Source organism: Sapajus apella, unplaced genomic scaffold, assembly GCF_009761245.1.
Source record: "Sapajus apella isolate SASKATOON/1434 unplaced genomic scaffold, GSC_monkey_1.0 scaffold53, whole genome shotgun sequence".
NCBI lineage: Eukaryota > Metazoa > Chordata > Mammalia > Primates > Cebidae > Sapajus > Sapajus apella.
This window is the reverse complement of record NW_022436993.1, coordinates 5,223,654-5,248,972: the sequence shown is the minus strand read 5'-3', so window position 1 is coordinate 5,248,972 and position 25,319 is coordinate 5,223,654. Positions and strand designations below refer to the sequence as shown.

Below are 25,319 nucleotides of genomic sequence, written 5' to 3'. Positions count from 1 at the left end.
GAACAAGAAGGAAGAACATGGGAACATATAGGAACAGGACAAAGTTTGTGAGAGCAAAATATGCAGTAGAGAGACTCTGTGTGGAGCACTAGACAGTGGCCATATGTGTCACCTATTCGGTTCCACACCTTCTAAAAGTCAACACGGAAAAGGAGCCTTGATGACTTAGACAATTCAGTGTCCACAGATCAACTAAGAGTTGTAGAAATACAACTATCCTTATAGCTAAGAGCAGAAGGCTTTCTGCAGGGTCGTGATGAGGGAGGCATCGTATAATGTAGTGAGCAGTGCTTCACAAATATCCACACAATTAGCCCACAGGGAGCTGAGTGTCCGGCAGCTACTTCTTAGCACCTCCTTTTTATGTAGATCAAGGGTACCACCCTAGTTCCTGTAAAAACGGTTGTGATGATCTGGAGAAAGATGGAAAGGGAGAGCAGCCAGCACAGAGTTTATGCGTGCATGTCTCTGAGAGTGTGATTTCCTCCAGTTATAAGTTGAGGAATCCTGCATGCGCAAATGGACCGGATACCTGTGTATCCTTCTGGGAATCTTCAGTGAGTTTCTAATAGACACTGGGCAGTAATGAGTTTGACACTGTATACCCTAGAAAGTGCTTGGGATGTAGCTTCTCTATTTTGATAATTAAATAGAGACCCACTGAGGCTTAGTCACTCAGCTAAATCAACTGCCTGGTTGGGGATACTGATGGCTTGATGGCTTCACCTTGGGAAAGTGAAGGAGGCTCACCCTGACATGTTGGTTTAGAAATAGGCAGCTGGAGCCCTAGTTCAGGGGCGAGAACCAGGTGTGCTTAGACTGCAGGCCTCATGGATAGGACTAAAGAGGCAGGAGCCTGTGTGCAGAGGAAGGTGGACAGGATGTGGTTATGGAAGCAAATCTTACCACAGATTGCTCTTCCTTTAAAGCTTTCTTTGGAGTCTTAGCTTTCTTGGTCCCAGCAGACGATACACTCATGGATGCAGAATGTGGCCTTGAAGCTGTGGTGCTTGGTGGAGACTTGGGCCATGGGGACAAAGAGGCTTCTCTCCCCTTGGCGGACCTGGCAGCCTGTCACACAAAAAGAACCAACTTTGTTATTCTCATTTTGTTTCTTGGATTTGTGTCCCTTTTTTTCACACTCTTCCCCTCCCTTGAGCTGGAATTGCAGAGTTGAGGTTTTCAGGCCTAGACCACATGGATCTGTTTTTGCTGCCAGGTCCACAATCGCCCCTGGCAGGATCTGATCGGCAGGCTGGGCTTATTCCTCCACTCCCTGCCTGTAATCCTCATGTCCTAAGAAGAACACACCAGCAGTCAATGCCCTTTGGAAGACCCTGGAATGGTGGGGTCTATGTGAAGAGGAGTGGGGCATCAGCTCGAAGCTTATATCTAGGTGGGAAGAAGGTAGGGAAATTGAGAGTAGGAAGGAAGGTTCAGGAACGTGCAGGGCCTGGAGCTGGAGGATGAGAATAGCAGGGCACACTCTTCCTGATGTCCCACTTGCTGGCTTTTTGGCTTCTGATTTCACTGTCTGCTCCCTGTTCTCAATAGTCAGCTCCTGATCTCCCATTCACACTTCTAACCTCACTTTATTTATTTATTTTTTAAAAGAGACAAAGTCTTGCTATGTTGCCCAGGCTGGTCTGGTCTTGAACTCCTGGACTCAAGCAATCCTCCTGCCTCGGCCTCCCAAAGTACTAGGATTTTAGGAGTGAGCCACTGCTCCTGGCCTTGCTCACTTTCAAGAATTTTCTTTTTCGAATTCAGATGTTGGAAAATGAAAAACCTCAGTATGCTACACAGATTTGACAAACCAGATGCCAAAATAAGAGAAGCACAAAACAAAAGAGAAACAAGAAAGAGAGAAAACTTAAATACAAACCTTGACGCTTAAGCTGCCATACTTTTTTCTCATTTCCTTGTCCTCTTTCTGTTTATTAATCTGTAAAATGGAAGACCCATATCATTGGTTATTATCTGCAAAGGTTAAAAAGGACAATTTTCTATAAAACTTCTGTAACCAATGAAGGACATTTTAAACCATTTGTCTGCCAAAACTATTATGGGAATATAATTCATAATGTCAAAGAGAAAACAAACTTGTATCCAGAAAAAGAGCTTTTATAAAAAAGTGAACAGACATTGCAGCACTGTTTGCAATAGCAAAGACCTGGAACCAACCCAAATGCCCATCGATGATAGACTGGATAGGGAAAATGTGGCATATATACACCATGGAATATTATGCAGCCATCAAAAATGATGAGTTTGTGTCCTTTGTAGGGACATGGATGAACCTGGAAACCATCATTCTCAGCAAACTGACAGAAGAGCAGAAGATCAAACACCGCATGTTCTCACTCATAGGCTGGTGTTGAACAATGAGAACACATGGACACAGGGAGGGGAGCGCTACACACTGGGGTCAGTTGAGGGGAAATAGGGGAGGGATGGTGGGGGATGGGGAGCTGGGGAGAGATAGCAAGGGGAGAGAAGCCAGATGTAGGTGATGGGGAGGAAGGCAGCAAAGCACACTGCCATGTGTGTACCTATGCAACAATCTTGCATGTTCTTCACATGTACCCCAAAACCTAAAATGCAATAAAATAAATAAATGGGAAAAAAAAAGTAAACAGAAATATATAAAATTGCAAATACCTAAAGTCATTAGCATCTATTCATTGCATTAAGTACAACAAAGATAATAGGAAAACATGCATTATTTGCTTATGAGGTGATAATTTGATACATTATTATAATAGCTGTAAATACTAGGTCTTATTATTAACATAAGCTAGCTTGAGAAATTGAAGATAATTTAATAGCTGAACTTCAATAATGTACTGAACAAAATTTTACTTTAAAAATCAATTTTAAAGCCGGGTGCAGTGGCTTACGCCTGTAATACTAACACTTTGGGAGGCCAAAGTGGGAGGATTGCTTGAAGCCAGGCATTCAAGACAAGCCTGAGCAACATAACAAGACCCCTATCTCTATAAAAAATAAAAAAATATTGGGCCTGAGATTGTGACTTTTTTTAAAAAAATAAATAAGTAAATAAAAATAAAAACAAAAAAATAAAAATTACTTGGGTGTAGTGGTGTGTACCTATAGTCCCAGCTACTTACGTAGCTGAGGCAGGAGAATCACTTGAGCCCAGGAGTTTGAAATTACAGTGAGCTATGACTGTGCCACTGCACCAACCTAGGCAACAGGGTGATACCCTGGCTTTAGAAAAAAAAAATCAATTTTAATTTCTAGGCATAGAAGTTATTGTATCAAAAAATGTATTATTAGTGCATGTTTCCATAATATTAAAATTTTTTCATAATATGAAATTTTGAGTAATGCCAGTGATTCTAATTACAACTAATCCCACTTGAAGTTAAATAATGATGAGAAACACATCTAACCATTAATCCCATTGACATCTGAACAACAAGTACAACTGATTTGCAAAATTCTCTGTCACCTATCAATAAAGCAGAACTCAAGAGCAAGCAGGGCTGTCTAGTGACATCTTGCAGTCTGAGAGAATAGTTACTGTTGCCCATGAAGAGCTATGTTTAGTTGGTTTCAATGGGTTTGAATTCAAGCCTAACACAGTCATGATTGGCTTAACACTGGGGATACATCCTGAGAAATGTGTCATTAGGCAGTTTTATTATGTGCAAACATTAGAGTGTACTTACACAAATATAGGTGTACAGCCCACTACACACCTAGACTTTAGGGCATAGCCTATCGTTCCTAGGCCACAAAGCTGCAAGGCATGTTACTGTACTAGATACTGCAGGCAACTATAACACAGTGGTAGGTATTTGTGTATCTAAACACATTCAAACATAGGAAAGTTACAGCAGAAATATTGTATCATAATCTTATTGGACTACCATTGTATATGTAGTTTGGTGTTGACCAAAATGTCATTGGGCAATGCGTGGCTGTATTAAAGTTAAGCTTTGTTGCAATGGTTTAAAAATCATTTTCTTCATACTACTATAAGAATTTCTAGGGTACGCTTGTTGATTTCAACAACAACAAAAAACCCTTCTGGAATTTTGATTAGGATTGTTGAATCTGTAAATCAATCTGGAGAGAACTGACAGTTTAATAATATGCAACTCCTGAATCATGAACAATGGAATATTTTTGCATCTATTTAAGTCTTTAATTTATTTCAGCAGTATTTTATATTATTGGCTGTACATGTTTTGCACATATTTTATCATGCATATCCATAAGCATTTCATATTGTTTGATGTTATTATATCTGGTGTTTTTTAAAATTTCAATTTTTGATTGTTCACTGCTTATATACAGAAGTACAAGATTTTTGTATCTTGATTTTTGCAACCTTTCTGCATTCACTTATTAATTCTAGTAGCTTTTTTTTAGATTTGTTAGGATTTCCTATAGAGATGATCACGCCATCTGGGAATTTAAAAAGTTCTACCTTTTCCTTTCCAATCTGGATATTATTTATTTTTGTGTATCTGCATCATTGCACTGGTTAGGACCTAAATTAGATGTTGAACGGAGGTGTTAAGAGCAGAAATTCTTGTCATATTTCTGACTTCAGACTCAAAATCTTCATCCTTTCACCATCAACCATGATAATAGTGTGTTTTGAAGATACCTCTTAACAGCTTGAGAGGTTCTCTTCTATTCCCAGTTTGCTGAGAGTATTTTTTTAAAACATGAATGGAAACTGGAGTCTCTTAAATGCTTTTTCATCATCTACCTGCCTTCTGGCTCCATTATTTTATATTCTTCCTATAAACGAAATATATTTATCTTCACTCAAAGCCTTCGAAAATCTCATCCTACTATAGCATCAGCTTGAAATCTGGAATCTCATTATCTAAATCAGGTCCAGGTGCAGATGAGGCCCTTGAGTACAATCGCTCTTGATCTGAAGATCCAGAAAGTAAAGAGACCAGTTATCTGTTCCCACACAGCCAATGTTCCATGGTGGGAGAGACCCCACTCCATTCAAGGGAAGGAGGCATACAGCAGTAACTGGTCCATAGAGATTTTGAAATCCAGTGAGGCATATGTTGCCAGTTCCCTGACTAGGCCCAACTCCTGCTCCACTCTTGGAGACAAACTACCACACACGCTAAATATTGTTGGAAAAGTCGAATTTCTGAAGTCCATGTAGTTGTTTTTACTCTACATTGTTTCTGACATGTGGTTCCTTATTTCCTTGTGTGCTTCCTTATCTTTGACCGTGTGATATTAATTGCTCCTATAATTGTAGGAGAGAATTCTGGGAATTCTCTGAGACTTAGGATTAAAGTACTTCTTTCCAGGGAGTATTTCCATTTGCTTCTTTCAGCAATTAATAATTAATAATTTCAGTAAATGGAAATTATCTTCTATTCACTTAAAACTAAACTGATGCCATGTGCGGTGGCATGAAGTCCCAGCTACTTGAGAGGCTGAGGTGGGCGGATTACTTGAGCGCAGGAGTTTGAGACCAGCTTATGCGACATATCAAGATCCCATCTCTTAAAAACAAACTAAAGTGAGGGTTTGAGGTTTTGTGGATACAAACTTGTGTTGCAAATCCCCTGAAAGTCCTGCCTATCAAAACGCTTCAGAAAGAGATTATCCCTCTTGTGTTGCTCAGTACAGAGGCAACCCTCCCCTGCAGGCCTCTGGGTATTAGGTAGGTTGCAGGTTTACATTTGGTCACATTCATCCTGCAAGAATGACCTTTGCTTCTCAGCCTAATGCAAGAGATCACTGCTGATTACCACAACACACACACATACTCTCTCTCTCTTTCTCTCTCTCTCTCTCTCTCTAGCATGCCCTGGCCTGTGACTTCTGTGTAGTGCAGATGGGTAAATCCCTCAGGACAATCTTAACTTGGAAAGCTCAACTGACCCCTGTATGTTTCCCTTGATGTTTGACTTCTGACCAGGTAAGCCCCATGTCCCTGGTCATTTTTTAACGCTTTTACAAAGATGTTTGTAATACTGTATCTAAAATTTTTTGAGGTTTTAAAAAATTTGGGGCAGGAGTCAGTTTGAATGCTAGCTCACTTGATAATTTTTCCCAGTAATCAATATCAGCATGGTTAATATTTAAAAGTTTGAGCCCTTTTCCCCAGAGTTTCAATTTTGCCTCAGAATTCTCTCTCAATACATTGGAGCTGATACATGAACTTATGTTTCTTTGGAATCCCTGGACTAACAGAAGAAGTTTCCAGGTTTCTTCCCATTAGGGTGATTAACCATCCTGTTTTTTTTTCAGGACTGGGGGGTTTCTCAGGATGTAGGGCTTTCAGTGCTAAGAATGAAAACCAGGATGAGCTGGTCACCCTATCCCGTCATGATCAATGCTTTTTACCACTAAGTGTAGGTGTGAAAAATCTGCTCCTCTTCTCTCTAAGGAGGGAAGGAACCGTTACACACTGCTAGTGGGAGCAGACAACCCATGACCCAATGGCTCATTCCTCACTCTGTTGCTTGGTCAGTGAGATGGCTTGGGGGGATGAAGGGAGCCTCTGGAAGACCTGCACGACTCCCGCTGATGTAGATAGTATTGATGCCACCTTCTCTAGCTCAGCACTGGGTGCTCCCCTTTTAGAAAGACAATTCCCTGGCCAGGAAGCTCCCACTGTCATATAGTGTGCTAGATGGCAAACTTCCCTATAAATATATGAAGTGGTGTGTAGGGGGGATCCCTGTCCCGCAGCAATTCCTGTGATTCATCTTACTGAAGCCCTCCTCTTGGTGGGCTAATAAAAAACCAAAGGCGTGTTTCCTGTCCGTTAATTCTCTTCTTGTAAGTTTTTAATCAATAAACTTTATACCTACATCACATGTTCTAGAGGTATGTATGCCTGTACCTTTGCATTCCACCTAAGAATATAACAGCGCAACATTAGATATTGCCCACGGTAAGCACTTGGCCTAATCACCACATTGAGAGAGATAAATGGTAATTTCTCATGTGGAAATTTGGACTGCCTGCCTGAGTGCTGCAGTAATGGCTTATGTTCATGTAAGCATATTAGTGTTAGTAAATGTATTAGAAAGTGTAACATTCTAATAGTGATGTGCCAGGGAAAGGAATTGGTGAATAAATTAATTAAATGAAAACAAAAAAAGGGGATCACAATCATAAACAGACAAAGACATTTCACTTAACCACACCTGACTAAGAGTTTTTCCCATTAAATGAGGCAGCAGCTCTCAATATGTGGTCCAAGGACCTCTGAGGTCCCCCAAACCTTAGGGGGTCTGTGAGGCCTATATTATTCTCATAATAATGCTAAGAGAGTAGTCACTGTTTCTTCATTCTCATGGTGTCATGAGTGTACATTGGAGTTTTTCGGAAGCTATGTGATATTTATCATGGCAGAGAATACAGAAGCATCTGTGAGAATTTAAATAGTTTCCAGGGAGCCAAATGTTAAAGAAATTTGCAAAAACAAGTGGTTGGGTGTGATGGCTCATGCTTTTAATTCTAGCACTTTGGGAGGCTGAGGTGGGTGGATCACTTGAGCCCCGGAGTTCAAAACCAGCCTGGGCAACATGGCAAAACCCTGTCTTTACAAAAAATAGAAAAATTAGCCAGATGTGTTGGCACGCACCTGTAATCCCAGCTACTTGGTAGGCTGAACCAAGAGTTGAGGCTGCAGTGAGTTGTGATTATGCCAGTGCACTGCAGCCTGGGTGACAGAGTAAGACGCTGTCTCAGACAGACACACACACACACACACACACACACACACACACACACACACACACACACACACGTAAGACAATGTCAGTTTTGGGAAAGATTTTCTTATAAACAATATGCCATTTATGTTAGCATGTAAAGAGTTTAGTGTTATTTTTAAGTCATTTAATAAATAATTTCATTTCACATGTGGTAAATATCAATAGATAAAACATCTGTATTAGTCTGTTCTCACATTGCTACAAAGAAATATCTGAGACTGGGGAATTTATAAAGAAAAGAGGTTGAATTGGTTCACGGTTCTGCAGGCTGTACAGAAAGCGTGGCACCTTCTGCTTCTGGGGAGGCCTCAGGAAGCTTCCAATCATGGTGGAAGGTGAAGGGGGAGCAGATTTCTCCCATGTGGGAACAGGAGCAAGAGAGAACAGGGGGAGGTACTACACACTTTTAAATGACCAGATCTCTCCAGAACTTACTCCCTATCATACAGACAGTACCACAGGAGTAGGTGTTAAACCATTCACAAGAAATCTTCCCACATGATACCATCACCTCCCATGAGGTCCCCCCTCCAACATTGGAGCTTACATTTCAATTGAGATTTTGATGGGAACACACATCCAAACTATATCTAAACCAAATTTCCTTTGGGTGGCGGGGGGGGCTCAATAATTTTTAAGAGTGTAAGGAGATCCTGAGACCAAAAAGCTTGAGAACCACTGGAATGAAACCTGGAAATTAATCCTGAAAACCCCACTGTAGTTACTCTGTATATTGTGTAGCTATGTCACTTATGTATTAGTATTATGGGCTTATTAAAGTACATATAGTTCATACCAAGTATAGTGTGGGTTAAGCTATTCTCAACTATTTTTGTTATCCCTTCGATTTTACTCACAACAAATGCTTACTGGCCACCAACTTCACGGGGGCCACCACGTTAGGTTTTAGGGGTAAAACCGTAGCTCACAGAATGGAAACAGCAGGTAAGATAACAGGCCATCTCTAAAGAATGTGATGAGAGCCACAAGAGGACAACTATGTGCTGTGTCAGAATGAGGGTGGGCGCCTCTTCCAGGCAAGGGAAGACAGTGTCAGAGAGGTTTCCCAGAGGAGGCAGCATCTGCCCTCTGACCTGAAAGATGAGAGGAACTAACCAGGTTCTGACCAAGAGAGAGCAGTTCAGGGAGAAGGAACAGCACAGAAGAAACAGAACTCTGAGGCATCCTTGTCTGAATCTCCTGAGTGTAGAGAGAGAAATCTACCTGCTGATTTCAGGAGGGGTGGATTGCTGCAAGAATTCATGGAGCTCATTTTGATGAATTTTGAAAACACCCTCAGGGGAGCTGTTCCTTTCACAAGGTTTGCCTTCTAGCTCTTCGACTTCATAAGTGGACTGTGGGTCAGCTGCAGTGACTCATGCCTGTAATCCCAGCACTTTAGGAGGCCGAGGTGGGAGGATTGCTTGAGTCCAGCAGTTCAAGACCATCCTGGTCAACATGGTGAAACCCCGTCTCTACTAAAACTACAAAAAATTAGCTGGGCATGGTGGCGCGTGCCTGTAATCCCAGCTACTCAGGAGGCTGAGGCAGGAGAATTGCCTGAACCCAGGAGGCGGAGGTTGCGGTGAGCCGAGATCACGCCACTGCACTCCAGCCTGGGTAACAAGAGCGAAACTCCGTCTCAAAAAAAAAAAATGCTATTTAAAAAAAGTAGATTGTGAAGGCTATGCAGGACTAACAAATGTCCAAGACTGCATGGAGCACATTTGACTGACCAGCGGGCAAAGACTCACTGATGGTAAAACAGAGACCACACGGACAGCAGAACCTCCTCCTCTGCCTGCCATGGCACACAGGGACACAGTCACATTGGCCCATGCTTGTGTCATCTGTGTCTTGATAAAGAGCCACAATTTGCAGAGCTTCCATGTAATCGTGCTTTTGCACAGACCACTGAAAGCATCCGTTTTCTAACTGGATGGCCAAACACTGCCACATGACAGAACAGGGCTGCACTGCCTCGGAGGGAATACAGGCATCAGGAACCCAGTTAGGGTGTTAGTGCTGTGCTTCCAGAACGGGGCTAGGGCAGCCTATGTGCTTCCTTCCTAACCCCAGCCTGGACTGTTCCAAGCAACTGGGCAAACTGGGGTGAAGCAAATGGAAATGAAGGAAGAGAAGAGTTCAACCATGGTGTTTTTCTAATGAAGACCCTCTCTTTTGTTAACTTCAAGACAAATGAAAGCCACTTAGTGTAGGAATCAAAGGAAGATACAAAATTATTTCGTATGCCTGCTCAAAGCCAATCTAAGGATACAGTCACTCTAGATAGCACTGCTTACCTACCATATATATATATATATATATATATATATATGTTATATATAATAAATAATATGTATGTTACATATAATATTTATTTCTTTATCATAATTATAATTTTTTAAAGATGAGGTCTTGCTCTGTTGCCCAGGCTAAAAGCAGTGGTACAATCGCAGCTCACTTGGCTCAAGCCATCCTCCCACCTCCCACCTAGCTTCCTGAGTAGGAGGACTACAGGCATGCACCTCCAGGCCTGGCTAAGCTTCTTTATTTTATGTAAAAATGGGGCTTCACTATGTTTCTCAGGAGAGTCTCGAACTCTTGGGCTCGAGCGATCCTCCCATCTCAGCCTCCCAAAGCACTGGGATTTACAGGCATGAGCTGCCACACCCAGCCAGTTTACATATACTTACTGATTGCACCTTTTTACTGCTAGTTCTTTGACTTTTTGCCCTATACTTCTAACAGGTCAGAAAGTAACTTTTATTGGAAAATAGTAATAGACAAGCATGTAACAAAACCCTTCTAGCTAGAAAGTATTTAAATTTTCACAAAATGACGGCGGTCAACTCTACCTTCTCCCACTCTCCCTTTTCTGTGCAATCACAAATCCTGGCCTGGAAAAATGCAGGACAGCAAGAAACAAAGGAAGCTCAAATAGCAACAAGAAAGCCAATAGCAGAATGCCTTGCAGGGGCAGGGAGAAGGTGGAGAAATAGTGGCCATGATGGGTCCAAAGCAGGTGTGCAATGTCGATCACTCGAAGAACATCAAGCCCACTCCCTCTATTGAAATCTTGAGCTCCTACACTAGTCTAAGCATCCTGAAGGCTCTGCTGTCCTGGGGTTTGTGGTGCAGGCTCTTGCTGCTTGGCAACAAGCCTGGGGCTCAACAAACTTCTAAACCACAAAATAAAACGTGATTGGTTCCCCTGTGAGCGATACAATAGCACCCGTTAAAGGCTTACAGTTAAAATAAAGAGGCACAGTCATTCAAAGAGTATGGGATCTGCTCCTAGTATAGGCACAAATTCACTGATTGAGTAGTTTAATTTCTTCTCTATTGCTGCTAACAAACAACGTAACATTGGCTTTCCACTCTATAAAAACGCTTTCAATTTTAATGACAATATGCACATTTAGTTGTTTGTTTTCCAAAGCAAAGCCTGAACTTTGGAGGAATGACAGAAGAGAGTGGGGATGGGGTAGAAGAAATTCACCAAGTAGGCTCAAGTAATGGAGACTATTTTTATATGCCAGGTATTTAAAAGTTAGGGCTCAAAATAACATATTTGTTAACACATGGTTTTTTGAATTGCCAACCATAATTTTTTTTGTTGCCTGCATTCCCAAGTTGGTTTCATAGAAGGCTTTATTGTAATCCAGGAGAATTGTTTTGCATTCATTTCTATGACAAGAAACCCAAAACACAGGGTGCTGAGAGTAACAAAACAGAGTTAGGGAAACAGTCATGACTTGGCACAAAGTGTGACAAGCTGTAAAAGAGCGAATGTTTCAATATCTGAAGTGGTGTTGATTTCCTTATGAGCAACCTTTTCTCTTCCAAACAGTATCATATTCTTTTCAAGCACATTTAGAACGCAAGTCAAGCTGTGTTTTATTTTTTATTATAATAAACACAGTCAGTTTCCCGTAACAAAGACATACTAGTGGTAATCAGCTGAAAGCCAAGTACGCCACCATAAGCTGGGCGGGGGGCTGCCGTGGGGGGGCCAGGGGCTGGGTAGTCAACTGATAAAAGACCAGCCGTCTGGAAAGTTCTCTTAAAAGAACATAAAAAGGCAGTGTTTTCTTATGAGACTAACACAGAATGCCAAAATATCTAGCTGGGCTCTTTTTTTTATTATCACTTATGGCAATTTGTAACTAAAAATAGCAATTTCTTCAAAATATTGTGCTCTCATATTTGTAGTTTTAAACCTCCATAATAAAATGCAGAAATTTTATACATGGGTTTAAATGATAATACTATTTCTTACACAAGACTCTAGTAAGCATATTTACTGCTGCACTACTCTAACTGCTTTCTTTAAAATGGCCATTTACAAATGTTTATAATTATGCCTGTACTTAGATTTTTGATAAAGGTGAAATGAGTCATTCACAGGAAACGATCACAAAGTTTATAAAACTTTCATTGTTAAATTAAGTTCCTGAATTCAAATTTGTAGGAAATAATGTAAATCATCTTACCATATCTTGAACTAATGATTTTTCATAATCAAGCTCTTCTCTTAATCTGTCTCTACTATTCATTAACTGAAATAGAGAAGAAATTACATTTTGATTAAAGATAAGAATGGAACACCTGAAATCCCTCCTTAAAAGAATTCAGTGAAACATATTTTAATATGAGAAAAATGGATCTCAATCTGATCAAAAGAATATTAAATTTTGAAGAATTATCATCTTGTAATATATTACACAATTATTATATAAGCAAGTAAAATATACACAGAAAAATACCAATTTATTTATACCTTTCTTCACCCCATGCCATCAAAATGTAACATCACAATAAAGCAAGTCCTATTCTATCAAAAAGAACAATTTTGCTAAATGCTTTATATGACCCATCTCTTATTTTAGGGTTTGTGCTCTATATATGTGCATATCAAACCACATTTATGCCAATTGAAAATAGCCATCAGAAGCACACACTGGGCTGAGTACAGTGCCTCACACCTGTAATCCCAGTGCTTTGAAAGGTTGAGGCAGGAGGACTTCTTGAGGCCAAGAGTTTGAGACCAACCTGGTCTTAAACAGTGAGATCGGGTCTCCATAAATTTTTTTTTTTTTTTACGCCGGGCACAGTGGCTCACACCTGTAATTCCAGCACTTTGGAAGGCTGAGGCAGGTGGATCACCTGAAGTCAAGAGTTCAAGACCAGCTTGATCCACATGGTGAAACCCCATTTCTACTAAAAATACAAAAATTAGCTGGGCATGATGGTGAATGCCTATAATCCAAGCTACTTCGGAGGCTGAAGTAGGAGGATTGCTTGAGCCCAGGAATTTAAGGCTGCCATGAGCTATGGTCGCACCACTGCACTCCAGCCTAGAACAAGACCCTATCTCCAAACAAACAAACAAACAAACCATTTATTTGTGTGAGCTAGAAATTAAAACAATTGAACTCATGGAGATAGAGAATAGAAACATGGTTTCCAGACGCTGGGAAGGGTTGTGAGGAGTGGGGTAGTAGGGATGGTTAATGGTACAAAAAAATGGCTAGAAAGAATGAATGAGACCTAGTATTTGATGGCACAACAGGGCAGCTATAGTTAATAATAATTGTACATTTAAAAATAACTAAAAGAGCATAAATGGATTGTTTGTAATACAAAGGATAAATGCTTGAGGCGATGGATACCCTACTTACCCTCATGTGATCATTCATACTGTATGCCTGTATCAAAATATTTCATATACCCCATAAATATATATACCTACCAGGTACCCACAAAAATTAAAAGTTTAAAAAAAAACCACAAAGACCCCACGCACTGCAGGGCCCTTGTCCCCTTGTGCCTCAGTTTTTACACTGATCAGTTGCTGTCGGTGTGTGTTATAGGCTGGTAGAGTTCAACCTTTCATTTTGATATGCATTCAATGTAATTAATTCATGTCTGTGTTAATTTAATAAACACCTCAGTGTCACTGTTCTTGTTTCATTACTTCACTGTTTACCTGGTTTATCCAAGCAATGCCTTCACTGGACCTGGTTCTGGGCTTTCCTCCCTCTCATTCATTTTCTCTCTGAAACACAAATCTGATCCTCCCACAGTGTTCAGGGCTCTCCAATGCACTCAGAAGGTTATTCAAACCTGTCTGCATGAACAATAATCTTCTGCCACAGTCCTGTGCCCTTTGCCATGCCTTGTTCTCATGTGCGCTTCAGCTACAGCAAACCACACACCCTTTCCTATACAAGGTGCTTTTGCGTGGTACTCAGAATACCCATCCCAACTCTCCCGCATCCCTTTCCTAGCTATCTCTAACTGCTCTTCTCAGGGCCAATGCAGTAGCCTTCCTCCAACCTTCCCTGATCCCATACAGCGCTGGCTGGGTGTGCCTCCTGGGTGCCGCACAGCAAACTCTGCTTCTCTGCGTCCCGACGCTATCTCACCCGTACCGTGCTCTCTGACTCTGGGTCTGCCTCCTTCCCTGAGTTAAATTCATGAGAACAGATTCTATTGTGGCAGCAGCTGAAAGACAGACACAGATACAGATGGCATTTGATTCCTAGAATTAAAACACAAAAGCTATGAGTTCTATAACTGACCATATTTAGCTCAGATCGACGGCAAGAGGTCAGCCTCCTCAAATTCAGTCCCATTTCAGCCTTTTTTTAAGTGCACCCAGGGCTTTAAAAAAAAAAGCCAGGGGGGACACGTGGTTATCTGAAGTCTTCTGAGTTGCTCCTTTCCATTGTTCCATATCCTGTTTATGCTCCCTTCCCCACAGTCCTGGCCTGTCCTCTCTTTCTGCCCCACTGCAGATTCTTCCCATATAGTCTCAACAGACTCCTACTGCATTCTCGAGCCACACACAGTCATAAGCAAGATTCCACAAACCTATGTCAGGCTTTATGTCTTTATACTCTGTACCTAGCTCTTCTACTCTCTTGCTTGCCTGGAAAAATCAGCTCCAAAGCCCAGCACGGTGGCTCAGGCGTATGATCTCAGCATTTAGGGAGGCTGAGGTGGGAAGATACCTTAAGCCCAGGAGTTCGAGACCAGTCTAAGCAACATAGTGAGGGACAATCTCCACACATGCACACAAAATAAAAAAAAAAAAAATTAGGCAGGTGTGGTGTATGCCTGTAGTCCCAGCTACTCAGGACACTGACGTGGGAGAACTGCTTGAGCCCAGGAGGTCAAGGCTGCAGTGAGCCATGGTCATGCCACTGTACTCCATCCTAGGCAACACAGCAAGACCCTATCTTTAAAAAACCCCAAATAAACAAACAGGCACACAAGCAAAAAAACCCAAAACAAGCAGTTCCAGTGAGCCTCAATAAAAGAGTGTGAGAAAGGTTGTGAAACTGCTTGTGAAGCTTTTCTAGAACCTTCCAGATGAAGCTGGGTATCTCTTCTCTAGCACACACTTCTCTTATAGTCCCTATCCCACTACCCTATGGCTTTGGTCTATCCCTATAGACTTCACCCCGTCCCCAGAAGGGACCATATGTGTATACATGCATTTTATTTTTTTCTAGCAGTAGCACAGTGCCTAGCACTTAAAGGCAACTAATAAACACTGCTGAACTAATTGATTTAGGGCAGGATATTGGGGAAAAAACCGAGCAAATATCAGCTGTCATTTGTTCAGCAACATCTGAACTGCTTCCCAGTTGACAAAGCACGCCGACATTCATTATCTCATTGAGTCCACATGGCATGCCTGGGAAAAACAGGAAGAAGAGAGACAGGCACTGGCCCCAGGGGAATTAGGGGCAGAAATGGAACAGGAATCCAGGGTTCTAGATTCTTTCTGCTCAGTACCAAAATATTCCTATACTCAATGTCTATCATAAGTTCCAGTGCATGTAAGGAAAAAAAGAAGAGAAAGAATTAAAAAGATAAGCAGATTAGAAGTCTGCTATACTATATCATATGTTATATATATTACATTAAATATAATGTAATATATATCACATTAGATATGTTATATGTTACATTATATGACATATAAATTACATTATATATAATGGAGCTATCAGATAGAAACATAATGTGAGTTACATATATAATTTTGAATTTTATAGTAGCCATGTTAAAAAGGCAAAAGGTAAAAGCAATTTTAATAACGTGTTTTTCTTATCCTTATATATTCAAAATATTATCATTTCAATATATAATCAATGTAAAAAATTATTAGTGAGACATTTTACATTTTTTATACCAAGTCCTTGAAATCCAGTGTGTATTTTTCACTTACAGCACATCTCAATTGGGGAGCTAAGTTTTCACTGGAAAAACTTTATTTGTATTCAGATTTCATAAAATTTACAAATGAAAAAGTAGAGCCACATATCCAAGTTAACAAAAATAGATGAAAAGGCTTTCCAAGAACTAAAACAAGTATAAGTTTTTAAATTTGAATTTAAATAATTTGGAATTAAATTATTAAAACTTAGTTCCTCAGCTGCACTGGCTACATTTCAAGTGCTCAATAGCCACATGTGACCAGAGGCCATCATGGCACAGTGCAGATCTAGAAAGCTGAGGCAGCACTTAACTGAAATAGTTAAACTCTCAGGGGGTATAGCCAGCCATCAATTGGTGGCTTACAAGTGAGAATTTTTTTCTTTGCTTTGTTATTGGACTTCTTATAGAAAGCAGGAAGTGCATCCTACTCGTTTCTACCAGTGGTAGTACAGACTGAAGAGCTTGAGGAACATTTTCAGTAAAGAATCGGGCCCAGTGCAGTGGCTCACACCTGCAATCCTAACACTTTGGGAGGACAAGGTAGGACGATCAGGTGAGGCCAGGAGTTTGAAACCAGCCTAGGCAATATAGTGAGACCCTGTTTCTACAAAAACAAAAAATAAAAAACTAGCCAAGTGTGGTGGTACTCCTCTTTAGTCCCAGCTACTCTGAGAGCTGAGATGGAAGGATTGCTTGACCCTGGATGCTTGAGACTGCAAGTGGGATATGATTGCACCACAGCACTCCCCCTTGGGGACTGAGTGAGACTGAGGGAAGGAAGGAAGGGGAAGGCAAAGGGGAAGAGGAAAGGGAAAGGAAGGAAGAAAAAAGGAAGGAAAAGACTGGTGATGGTTCCCTGATTGGTTATTAAGTGAAACTAGAAGGCTGAGATTTCATTTCTGACCTTAGAGGTTGATGCCAAGAAGGTTACATGGAATTCACATTATCATCATTGCAAATAGGGTGAAGCCCCAGAAAATTAACCCCCCTTGTGAAAACCTGTGAGGGATTCCGTTATCAGAGAAACATCTCTCACCTCTGACCCATCAGGGTAACCATTTCTTTGAAAAATACTTCTTAGAAGTAGTTTTATCTAAAACCTAAGAATATCTTGAATGAGGGAATAAAAGAGGACAAAAACAAATGGAAAAACATTCCATCTTCATGGATAGGAAGAATCAATATCATGAAAATAGCCATACTGCTCAAAGTAATTTATAGATTCAGCACTATTCCCATCAAACTACCATTGACATTCTTCACAGAATTAGAAAAAAACTATTTAAAATTTCATATGGAATCAAAGAAGACCCTGTATAGCTAAGACAATTGTAAGCAAAAAAGAAAAAAGCTGGAGGCATCACAATACCTGATTTCAAACTATACTACAAGGCTACAGTAACCAAAACAGCATGATACTGGTACCAAAACAGACATATAGACCAATGAAGCAGAACAGAGAACTCATAAATAACACCACACATATACAACTATCTGATCTTCGACAAAGATAGTCGAAGCAACTATCTCCTGGCAAAAACAAGCAACGGAGAAGGATCGCCTATTCAGTAAATGGTGCTGGGAGAACTGGCTAGCCATATGCACAAAACTGAAACTGGACCCCTTTCTTACACCTTAGACAAAAATTAACTCAACACATAAATGTAAAACTCAAAACCATAAAGACCCTAGAAGAAAACCTAGGCAATACCATTCAGGACATATGGGTGGGCAAAAACTTCATGACTAAAACACCAAAAGCAATGGCAACAAAAGCCAAAAATGACAAATGGGCTCTAATTAAACTAAAGAGCTTCTGCACAGCAAAAGAAACTATCATCAGAGTGAACAGGTAACCTACAGAATGTGAGAAAATCTTTGCAATCTACCCATCTGACAAAGGTCTAATATCCAGAATCTACAAGGAACTTAAACAAGTTTACAAGAAAGAAACTAACAATCCCATCAAAAAGTGGGCGTCTTCCTTCTGGCCGGGCGCGGTGGCTCAAGCCTGTAATCCCAGCACTTTGGGAGGCCGAGGCGGGTGGATCACGAGGTCAAGAGATTGAGACCATCCTGGTCAACATGGTGAAACCCCGTCTCTACTAAAAATACAAAAAAAATTAGCTGGGCATGGTGGCACGTGCCTGTAATCCCAGCTACTCAGGAGGCTGAGGCAGGAGAATTGCCTGAACCCAGGAGGTGGAGGTTGCGGTGAGCCGAGATCGCGCCATTGCACTCCAGCCTGGGTAACGAGCGAAACTCCGTCCCAAAAAAAACAAAAAAAAAAAAAGTGGGCAAAGGATATGAACAGACACTTCTCTAAAGAAAACATTTACTTGGCCAACAAACGTGAAAAAAAGCTCAATATCACTGGTTATCAGAGAAACGCAAATCAAAAACCACAATGAGACCCTATCTCACACCAGTCAGAATGGCGATCATTAAAAAGTCAGGAAACAATACATGACAGTGAGGCTGTAGTGAAATAGGAGCACTTTTACATTGTTGGTGGGAATGCAAATTAATTCAACCATTGTGGAAGATAGTATGGTCAATCTTCCCTGCCCTACTGGAGGTTCCATGAAGGCAATTCTCAAGGATCTAGAAGCAGAAATATCATTTGACCCAGCAATCCTATTACAGGATACATACACAAAGGAATATAAATCATTCTACCATCAGGATACATGCACACATATGTTTAATGAAGCATTATCCATGGTAGCAAAGACATGGAACCAACCCAAATGCCCAACAGTGATAGACTTGATAAAGAAAACGTGATACATATACACCATGGAATACTATGCAGCCATAAAAAGGAATGAGATCCTGTCTTTGTAGGGACATAGATGAAACGGGAAGCTGTCATCCTCAACAAATAAGGAACAGAAAACCAAACACCACATGTTCTCACTCATAAGTGGGAGTTGAACATTGAGAATACATGGACACAGATTGGGGAACAACACACACCAGGGCCTGTTGGGGCGTGGGGGGTGAGGGGAGGGAACTTAGAGGATGGGTCAATAGGTGCAGCAAACCACCTTGGCACATGTATACCTATGTAACAAACCTGCACGTTCTGCACATGTATCCCATTTTTTTTAAAAGAAATAAAGGACAACTATATATATTTTTTGAGACAGAGTCTTGTGCTGTCACCAGGCACCAGGCTGGAGTGCAGTGGCACAATCTCAGCTCACTGCAACCTCTGCCTCCCGGGTTCAACCAATTTTCCTGTCTCAGCCTCACGAGTAGCTGGGACTACAGGTGTGTGCCACCATGCCAGCTAATTTTTGTATTTTTTAGTAGAGATCGGGTTTCACCATGTTGGCCAGAATGGTCTCCATCTCTTGAACTCGTGATTCGCCTGCCTCGGCCTCCCAAAGTGCTGGGACTACAGGCGTGAACCGCCACGACCGGCCAGGACAAATATTTTTAAAAAATAAATAAAAAGAATATCTTGAACAGCAATATCAGACCTGGTTGAAATCTGAACCTAAACTTAGGCACATGTGGTGGTTGAGCTCTTCAAATGTGGCCAGTGCAACTGAGGAACAGAATTCTTAATTTTGTCTAACTTGAATTCATTTTAACTTAAAAATGGGTGCTTGGTTCAGTTACTGGAAGACATTTATGCTTATTTGGAATAATTTGGGGATGTGAATCTGTTTATATATAAATTATATGCACTGTAAATGCATTCTTATTCTATTAATCTCTTGGAATATTTTTCAGTGCATATTTTTCACCGTACTCCCCACTAAGAGACCAGATAGTGCAGTTTCCACCTTCGTGGAGCCTCCAGCAGGGAAGGGAAGATTGACCATAACAGAAAGGTAATTGAGAGCCACAAGAGGGAGGTTTATGGATAAACGAGAACAGAACAGGGAGCCCTACATGTGCAGGGAGAGCAGGAATTGCTGAGATCCTGCTGCATTCAATTCAATGCACTAGGAAATCTTCTTGTTGTGAGGGTTGGTGATGTATGTGTATGTGTGGTTGAGACAGGGTCTCAATATGTTGTCTAGGCTGGAGTACAGTGGTGCAATTCTAGCTCACTGCAGCCCTGAACTTCTGAGCCTAAGGAATTCTCCTACTTCAGCCTCCTGAGTAGCTGGGACTACAGATGTGCACCGCTACACCTGGGTAATTTTTTTTTTATTTTTATAGAGGTGGGGTCTCATTATGTTTTCCAGGCTGGCCTTGAACCCCTGGGCTCAGGAGATCCTCCCACATTGGCCTCCAAAGCTGCTAGGATTACAGGGGTGAGCCACTGAGCCCCACCTAGGAAAGCTTGATTTTTGTTCTGCCAAAAGAATTCCCTGCTCTAAATATTTACCAGATAACATACACCCAGCTCATTCATGAACATCAACCAGCATCTGATCTGAAAACAAGACTGTTTTTAATATAATTTTTTCCATAACTGCAAGCTCATCTTCAGGCTTCCCTGTGTCATGTAACTTCCTGGTGCCTTAAAATCAATAAGGCAGATGGTCAGTGATCCCTAACAAAAGAAGTATCTATACATCCATGAGTTTTCAAGATGGAGTCCTTATTTGCTTCTAGTCACTCTGCCCAAATAGTGGGGAGAGGTTAAACCTGTGAATCGACTTTCCTCTCTGTGATAAGACACTCCGGACACAGTGTTATTTGGCCAATTGCGCCTGTAGTTCCATTTAAAAGAGTCATTTAACAACGTAAAAATGTTACAGTACCTTTTGAATAGTTTTGTGATCCTTTTCTGCCATCTCTTTCATACTTATAAGTTCATCTTCTGTAAACAAAAGGAGAGAGAGGCCAACCATGAAATTACACGCTTATGCCCCTGTATTCAAACGGCCTGCCTCAGGGCAGGCTGTGGGCCACTCACAGGCATGGTGGACGCAAGGCCTAGCAGGACTGTGACCTTCACAACTGCCCTTGACATTCACAGCCTTCTTCCTGCTGTTCAGATGGCTGGTCAGATAGGGATTAAGAAGTAAGTTCAAGATCCAAGTGTGGTGAGGGCTGAAAGCTTTTCATCAATACTAGCGATGGACATTTTTGCTGTTAGTCACAGCCAATACAAAGAGCTTTAGCAGGTGGCAGTTTATGACTTAATAAGAACGACCCCAAACTAAAAAGCCTCGCTATGCCATGGCAGAAGAGAACGAGACCGTACTGGCATGGTAGAATTTCATATCCAAGGGATACTATTAATCTCATTTTATTGATATTTTGCTATAATTCGTTATATTGCCTGCTCATTGCTTTGAATACTGTAGATTAAGGAAAACATCATATAATGAAGATAATCACATGAATGACAGTTACATGAAAAAACACATTAAAGCAATAAACTTTCGTGATTTTTTTTTCCCCTTTTCCATATGTTCTAACAACTTTGGTGATTTAAACACAACTTTCACCAATGTTTATGGTATGAAAGAAAAGGGGTGTAAAGTATACAAATGAAATTGTATATTTAAGTTTTGTTCAAGAATCAAAATAACTAGTAAGTAGTAGCATATTTTCCTGAAGGGCTAACTCTGTTTTTTTCTACAAAGCATATCCCTATGTATTCTTAAATACTTAAATGTTATCAAGTTTAGATAATCAGTTAAGCATCTGAAACAAAGCAGCAAAAGTTTCTATCTTTTATAATATTTCTAAGTGAAATGGAGCGTTGATTAGCAAATTTTTGCAAAGGCCAATATCTGGCTCAAAACAACACCCTGAGTTAACATGAAATGCTCACAGTAGAACTACAAACACATCCTCCGTCCCAAGCAAGAAATGCTATCCATCATGAAAACCAAAGATGGCTACGAAATTGATCTTTCAAATGTAAATAACCAAACAAATGTATGGAAAAGAGAAACATACTTATGAGCTTTATGAAGTGATCAATATGTAGATTTTTCTTAAAAGTGATTTCAAAATGTTACCTAATCCTGAATTTTCTTTTAGATTGATCTGGATTTCTTCTTCAAGCTCTGAAATGATCTGAAGCAGTCTCTCATTTTCCACTTTGTACTCCAAATTTTCCTTTTCTAGGTTTGATTTTGGAGAGCTGGTTTCTTTGGCAAAAGAATCCTGTAAGATGGGATATGCCATATTCCTAAGCAGGGAGCCAATGATTTAAATATGCAAGACAAGGACAATACAGATACAGAAAAGCTATCATATAATTTTCTGAATTCTATTACACACTTATAATACGAATAGTAAGAAGGAAGGAGCCTAAACAGAGCTTGCTGGAAGAAAGGCTCCAGTACATTCTGTACAAAGACCTCAGCACATGGGGACATTTTATTGACAGGAATAATGCATATCATACTGTTTGTGTGCCCTCATCATTCAGGTCAATTCATTATGGAGGCTGTGTCCGGGGAGGCAGCTGGGGCCCCTCCACCCACACTTCCCTCTGTGTGTGTCTGAAGTGCTGTCCGCCTGTAACTAGGCAGGCTGGGGGGACCAGGACGGGCAGCGCCAGGGGGTGGCAGAGTGCATGGCTAAGGAGGGGGGCTTGTTGCCTTTGTGGCATTTCCCAGTGTCAGTGCTGCCAGTGTCATGAGGAGCACATCACATGTCAAAGTGGTGACGTTTTCAGGCTGGGAGCCGCATGGAGTCCATCAGGCACACGGATATCCACACAGTTGGTTTTCTGCTTGGTGGAGGAGCCACCCAGAGGCAATTCATATTCTGAACATTAACATGGCTTTGCATGCTTGTCACACGGGGTCTGTGCAGGCGTTTAATGCTATTGAAGACTTCAGTTTAAATCTCTATGCAAACAGTGATTACCTTGTAAGAAGGTTTCAGGATAACTTACAACAAAAGACTTTAAAGTTATAGTTTTAGTAAAGCAAACTCATTTACATTTTTATTATGTGCGTCTTTTGTTTAACTCTTGCCATGTCCATTATGGGAGAGGCTTTTTCTTACGCAATAGACGCGCTTATTGGGACAGCTACTCTTTTTTTTTTTTTTTGCCGTCTTCTTCTTGTCTGTTTCAAAGCTATTGAAAACATCTGAATATACTCCCTTATGGTTGTCTAGATTTTACTGCCACACTGAAAAAAATTAAGATGTAATGGATTGGGGAAGCTGGGGCAGAACTTTATACTTTACTGTGGTATAATATTAAACAGATTGTACAATTTCAAAATATTAATCCAAAGGAGATAGGAGATTCCACATGCCTTGTTTCAAAATTACTATAGACATTAAAAATGCTTTTGAACTTAAGGTCATCGTAAGTGAATTATAACTTACTCTTTTTGCAGTAATTCCATTATTGCAATAAATAAGAACAAAATCTTCTCTCAAAAACAAAATCATTTCTTTTAATAGACTGATTTCTTTTAGAACTACACTTTCATTTAAGTTTAAGGATATGTGGAATTAAATTATTAAGATTTTTCCCCTGTAACAGTTTTAAAGAAAAAGAAGTGATTGAAAATTTTTGTAGTACATTATTAAGTCCTTTAAAACAAGCAACTTACTAATAAAATTACATATGGTATATACATGTGTGTGTGTAAGAGTTTGTATTTTTAATATTTAAAACATATTGTTAAATTTTGTACTAGGCTCAATTACAAATCTTCATGACTTTGATTCACCATTTCATTTAAATTATTTGAGCCCAATTCATTCTTAACTAATGAGAACTAACAAACCTAGTAAGTAGTTAATATACAACACTGTTTTCTTAATAAAGGAAGAATCCCAGTCATTAATTTCTTGTCCCACATTGTTCAATTTGAGACCCTCACAGAATGTATTTATAGACTAAAAGGGTTTTTCTTTCTTTTTTTTTTTTTTTTTAAGAAAGAAAGAAACAAACAATACTGGCCTTAATAGGCTTAAGCATACTTTTCCTAACAGGGGCAGAATATGAACATCCACAGAGGATTACACGAGCACCCGAGTCTCATAAACTAATGAAAAACTATTTGAATTAAACAGATGAAGTGTAAAATTTACAAGTGGTAGCAGCTAATACCTAACCACAGGTTCTAAGAATCTCTTTGTATGAAAGCAGGAGTCAAGGAAAACACATTAAATCTGGGGGTTTGTCCTCCACATATCAATCCACAGCCCCTTTTCTTCCAAGGTTAACCCTTAGCTCTGTCCCCACCATCTGTCAGCTGCGGGAACTGCAAGTAATTAACTATTCAGATGCCCACAGCAATGAGGACACTCATTAGCAAAATGAACAAAGGGATCGTTCTGAGCTGCTACGGTCCTGTTACACCCTGAGTGGCAGGTTTTGTGGTGGTGTTCCTTCTGCCATCTGCCCACACTGTTGGTTTTTGCTTGCTTAAACCAAGAGACTTAAAAAAAATAAATTGCACTAATAAAATGAGGTTAGGAAGGATGGCGATCAATTAAAAGGTGGTTAACTGGATGTAGCCATTTAAACCACACTGTAAGAGAGACTGTGTGTGAGCCATGATCATTCTGGAATTTTTAAATTACAAAGAAACTTGCCAATCTCAAGTTTCTTTCACATTATAAAAACCAGGACTTCAGGTGGTGGCATATGTGCTGTATCTTTTGTGAATATTCACGAGATGCACAGAATTGCAAACTGAATCTCAGAAGAATCATTTTTGAAAACAGGTATACTTGGGAGCCTTGCTCCTCAAACGTGGTCCATAGACCAGGAGCCTCAGCATCACCTAGGAACTGATTGGAAATGCAGCCCCTCGGTTCCAACCCAGGGCTACGGTGTCAGAGTCTGCATCTAACAAGATCTGCAGGTGATTCATGTGAGCGGTAAAGTCTGAGAAGTCCTGGTTCAGAGCACTTTCTGTGCCTTCTCAGCAGTTTCCCTTCCACAGGCTCCACTGAATTGGACATCTCAATTTTCTGGTGAGGAGTAGAGTTCTGATGCAAGCCCATGCTTCATGACAGTCACAGAGAAGAGCAGGTGCTTTTCCAATGAGTGACAGCCAGGAAAGTGGCACTCTGGGAAGTGCAACCCTGCAGAGCTGCCACTCTTGAATGACATCTGTTTCAGAGCTGTCAGCAACAAGCAGATATGCTCAGCAATGGAAGGTAGGTGGGTGATGGTTACAGGGCTCATCAGGGTTGGGATAAGAAAAAAATGAAAAGTCTATTCAAAATGCCAGCTGCAATTGAAATTAAAACACATGCACAGGCACACACACATACACACACACACACACACAGAGCGAGAGAGAGACAGAGAGAGACAGACAGACATAAAGGCTAACCTTCTTTATAAATTCTCAAGAGGATTAGCCAACGGACAGCATGGAAACCCAGTGACTACAATGGTATTCAGCTGAGTCACATTGATTTCCCACCGAATAA

The 25,319-nt window shown here is 40.6% G+C and overlaps 1 protein-coding gene across 2 annotated transcripts in view; it reads right to left on the bottom strand.

Annotated features, from left to right (window-relative positions):
- CUNH10orf67 (chromosome unknown C10orf67 homolog) overlaps window positions 1-25,319 on the bottom strand; it is a 118,559-nt gene that overhangs the window by 56,037 nt on the left and 37,203 nt on the right. Inside the window, exons 5-9 of one of the 2 annotated variants that reach the window (XM_032243876.1) lie at window positions 21,920-22,067; window positions 20,708-20,766; window positions 12,242-12,307; window positions 1,886-1,945; window positions 907-1,071 (exon numbers count right to left, since the gene is read on the bottom strand). In XM_032243876.1, coding sequence (XP_032099767.1) covers window positions 907-1,071; window positions 1,886-1,945; window positions 12,242-12,307; window positions 20,708-20,766; window positions 21,920-22,067 — 498 coding nt within the window. The remainder of the gene's footprint in view (window positions 1-906; window positions 1,072-1,885; window positions 1,946-12,241; window positions 12,308-20,707; window positions 20,767-21,919; window positions 22,068-25,319) is intronic. The other variant, XM_032243877.1, reaches the window with a different exon arrangement.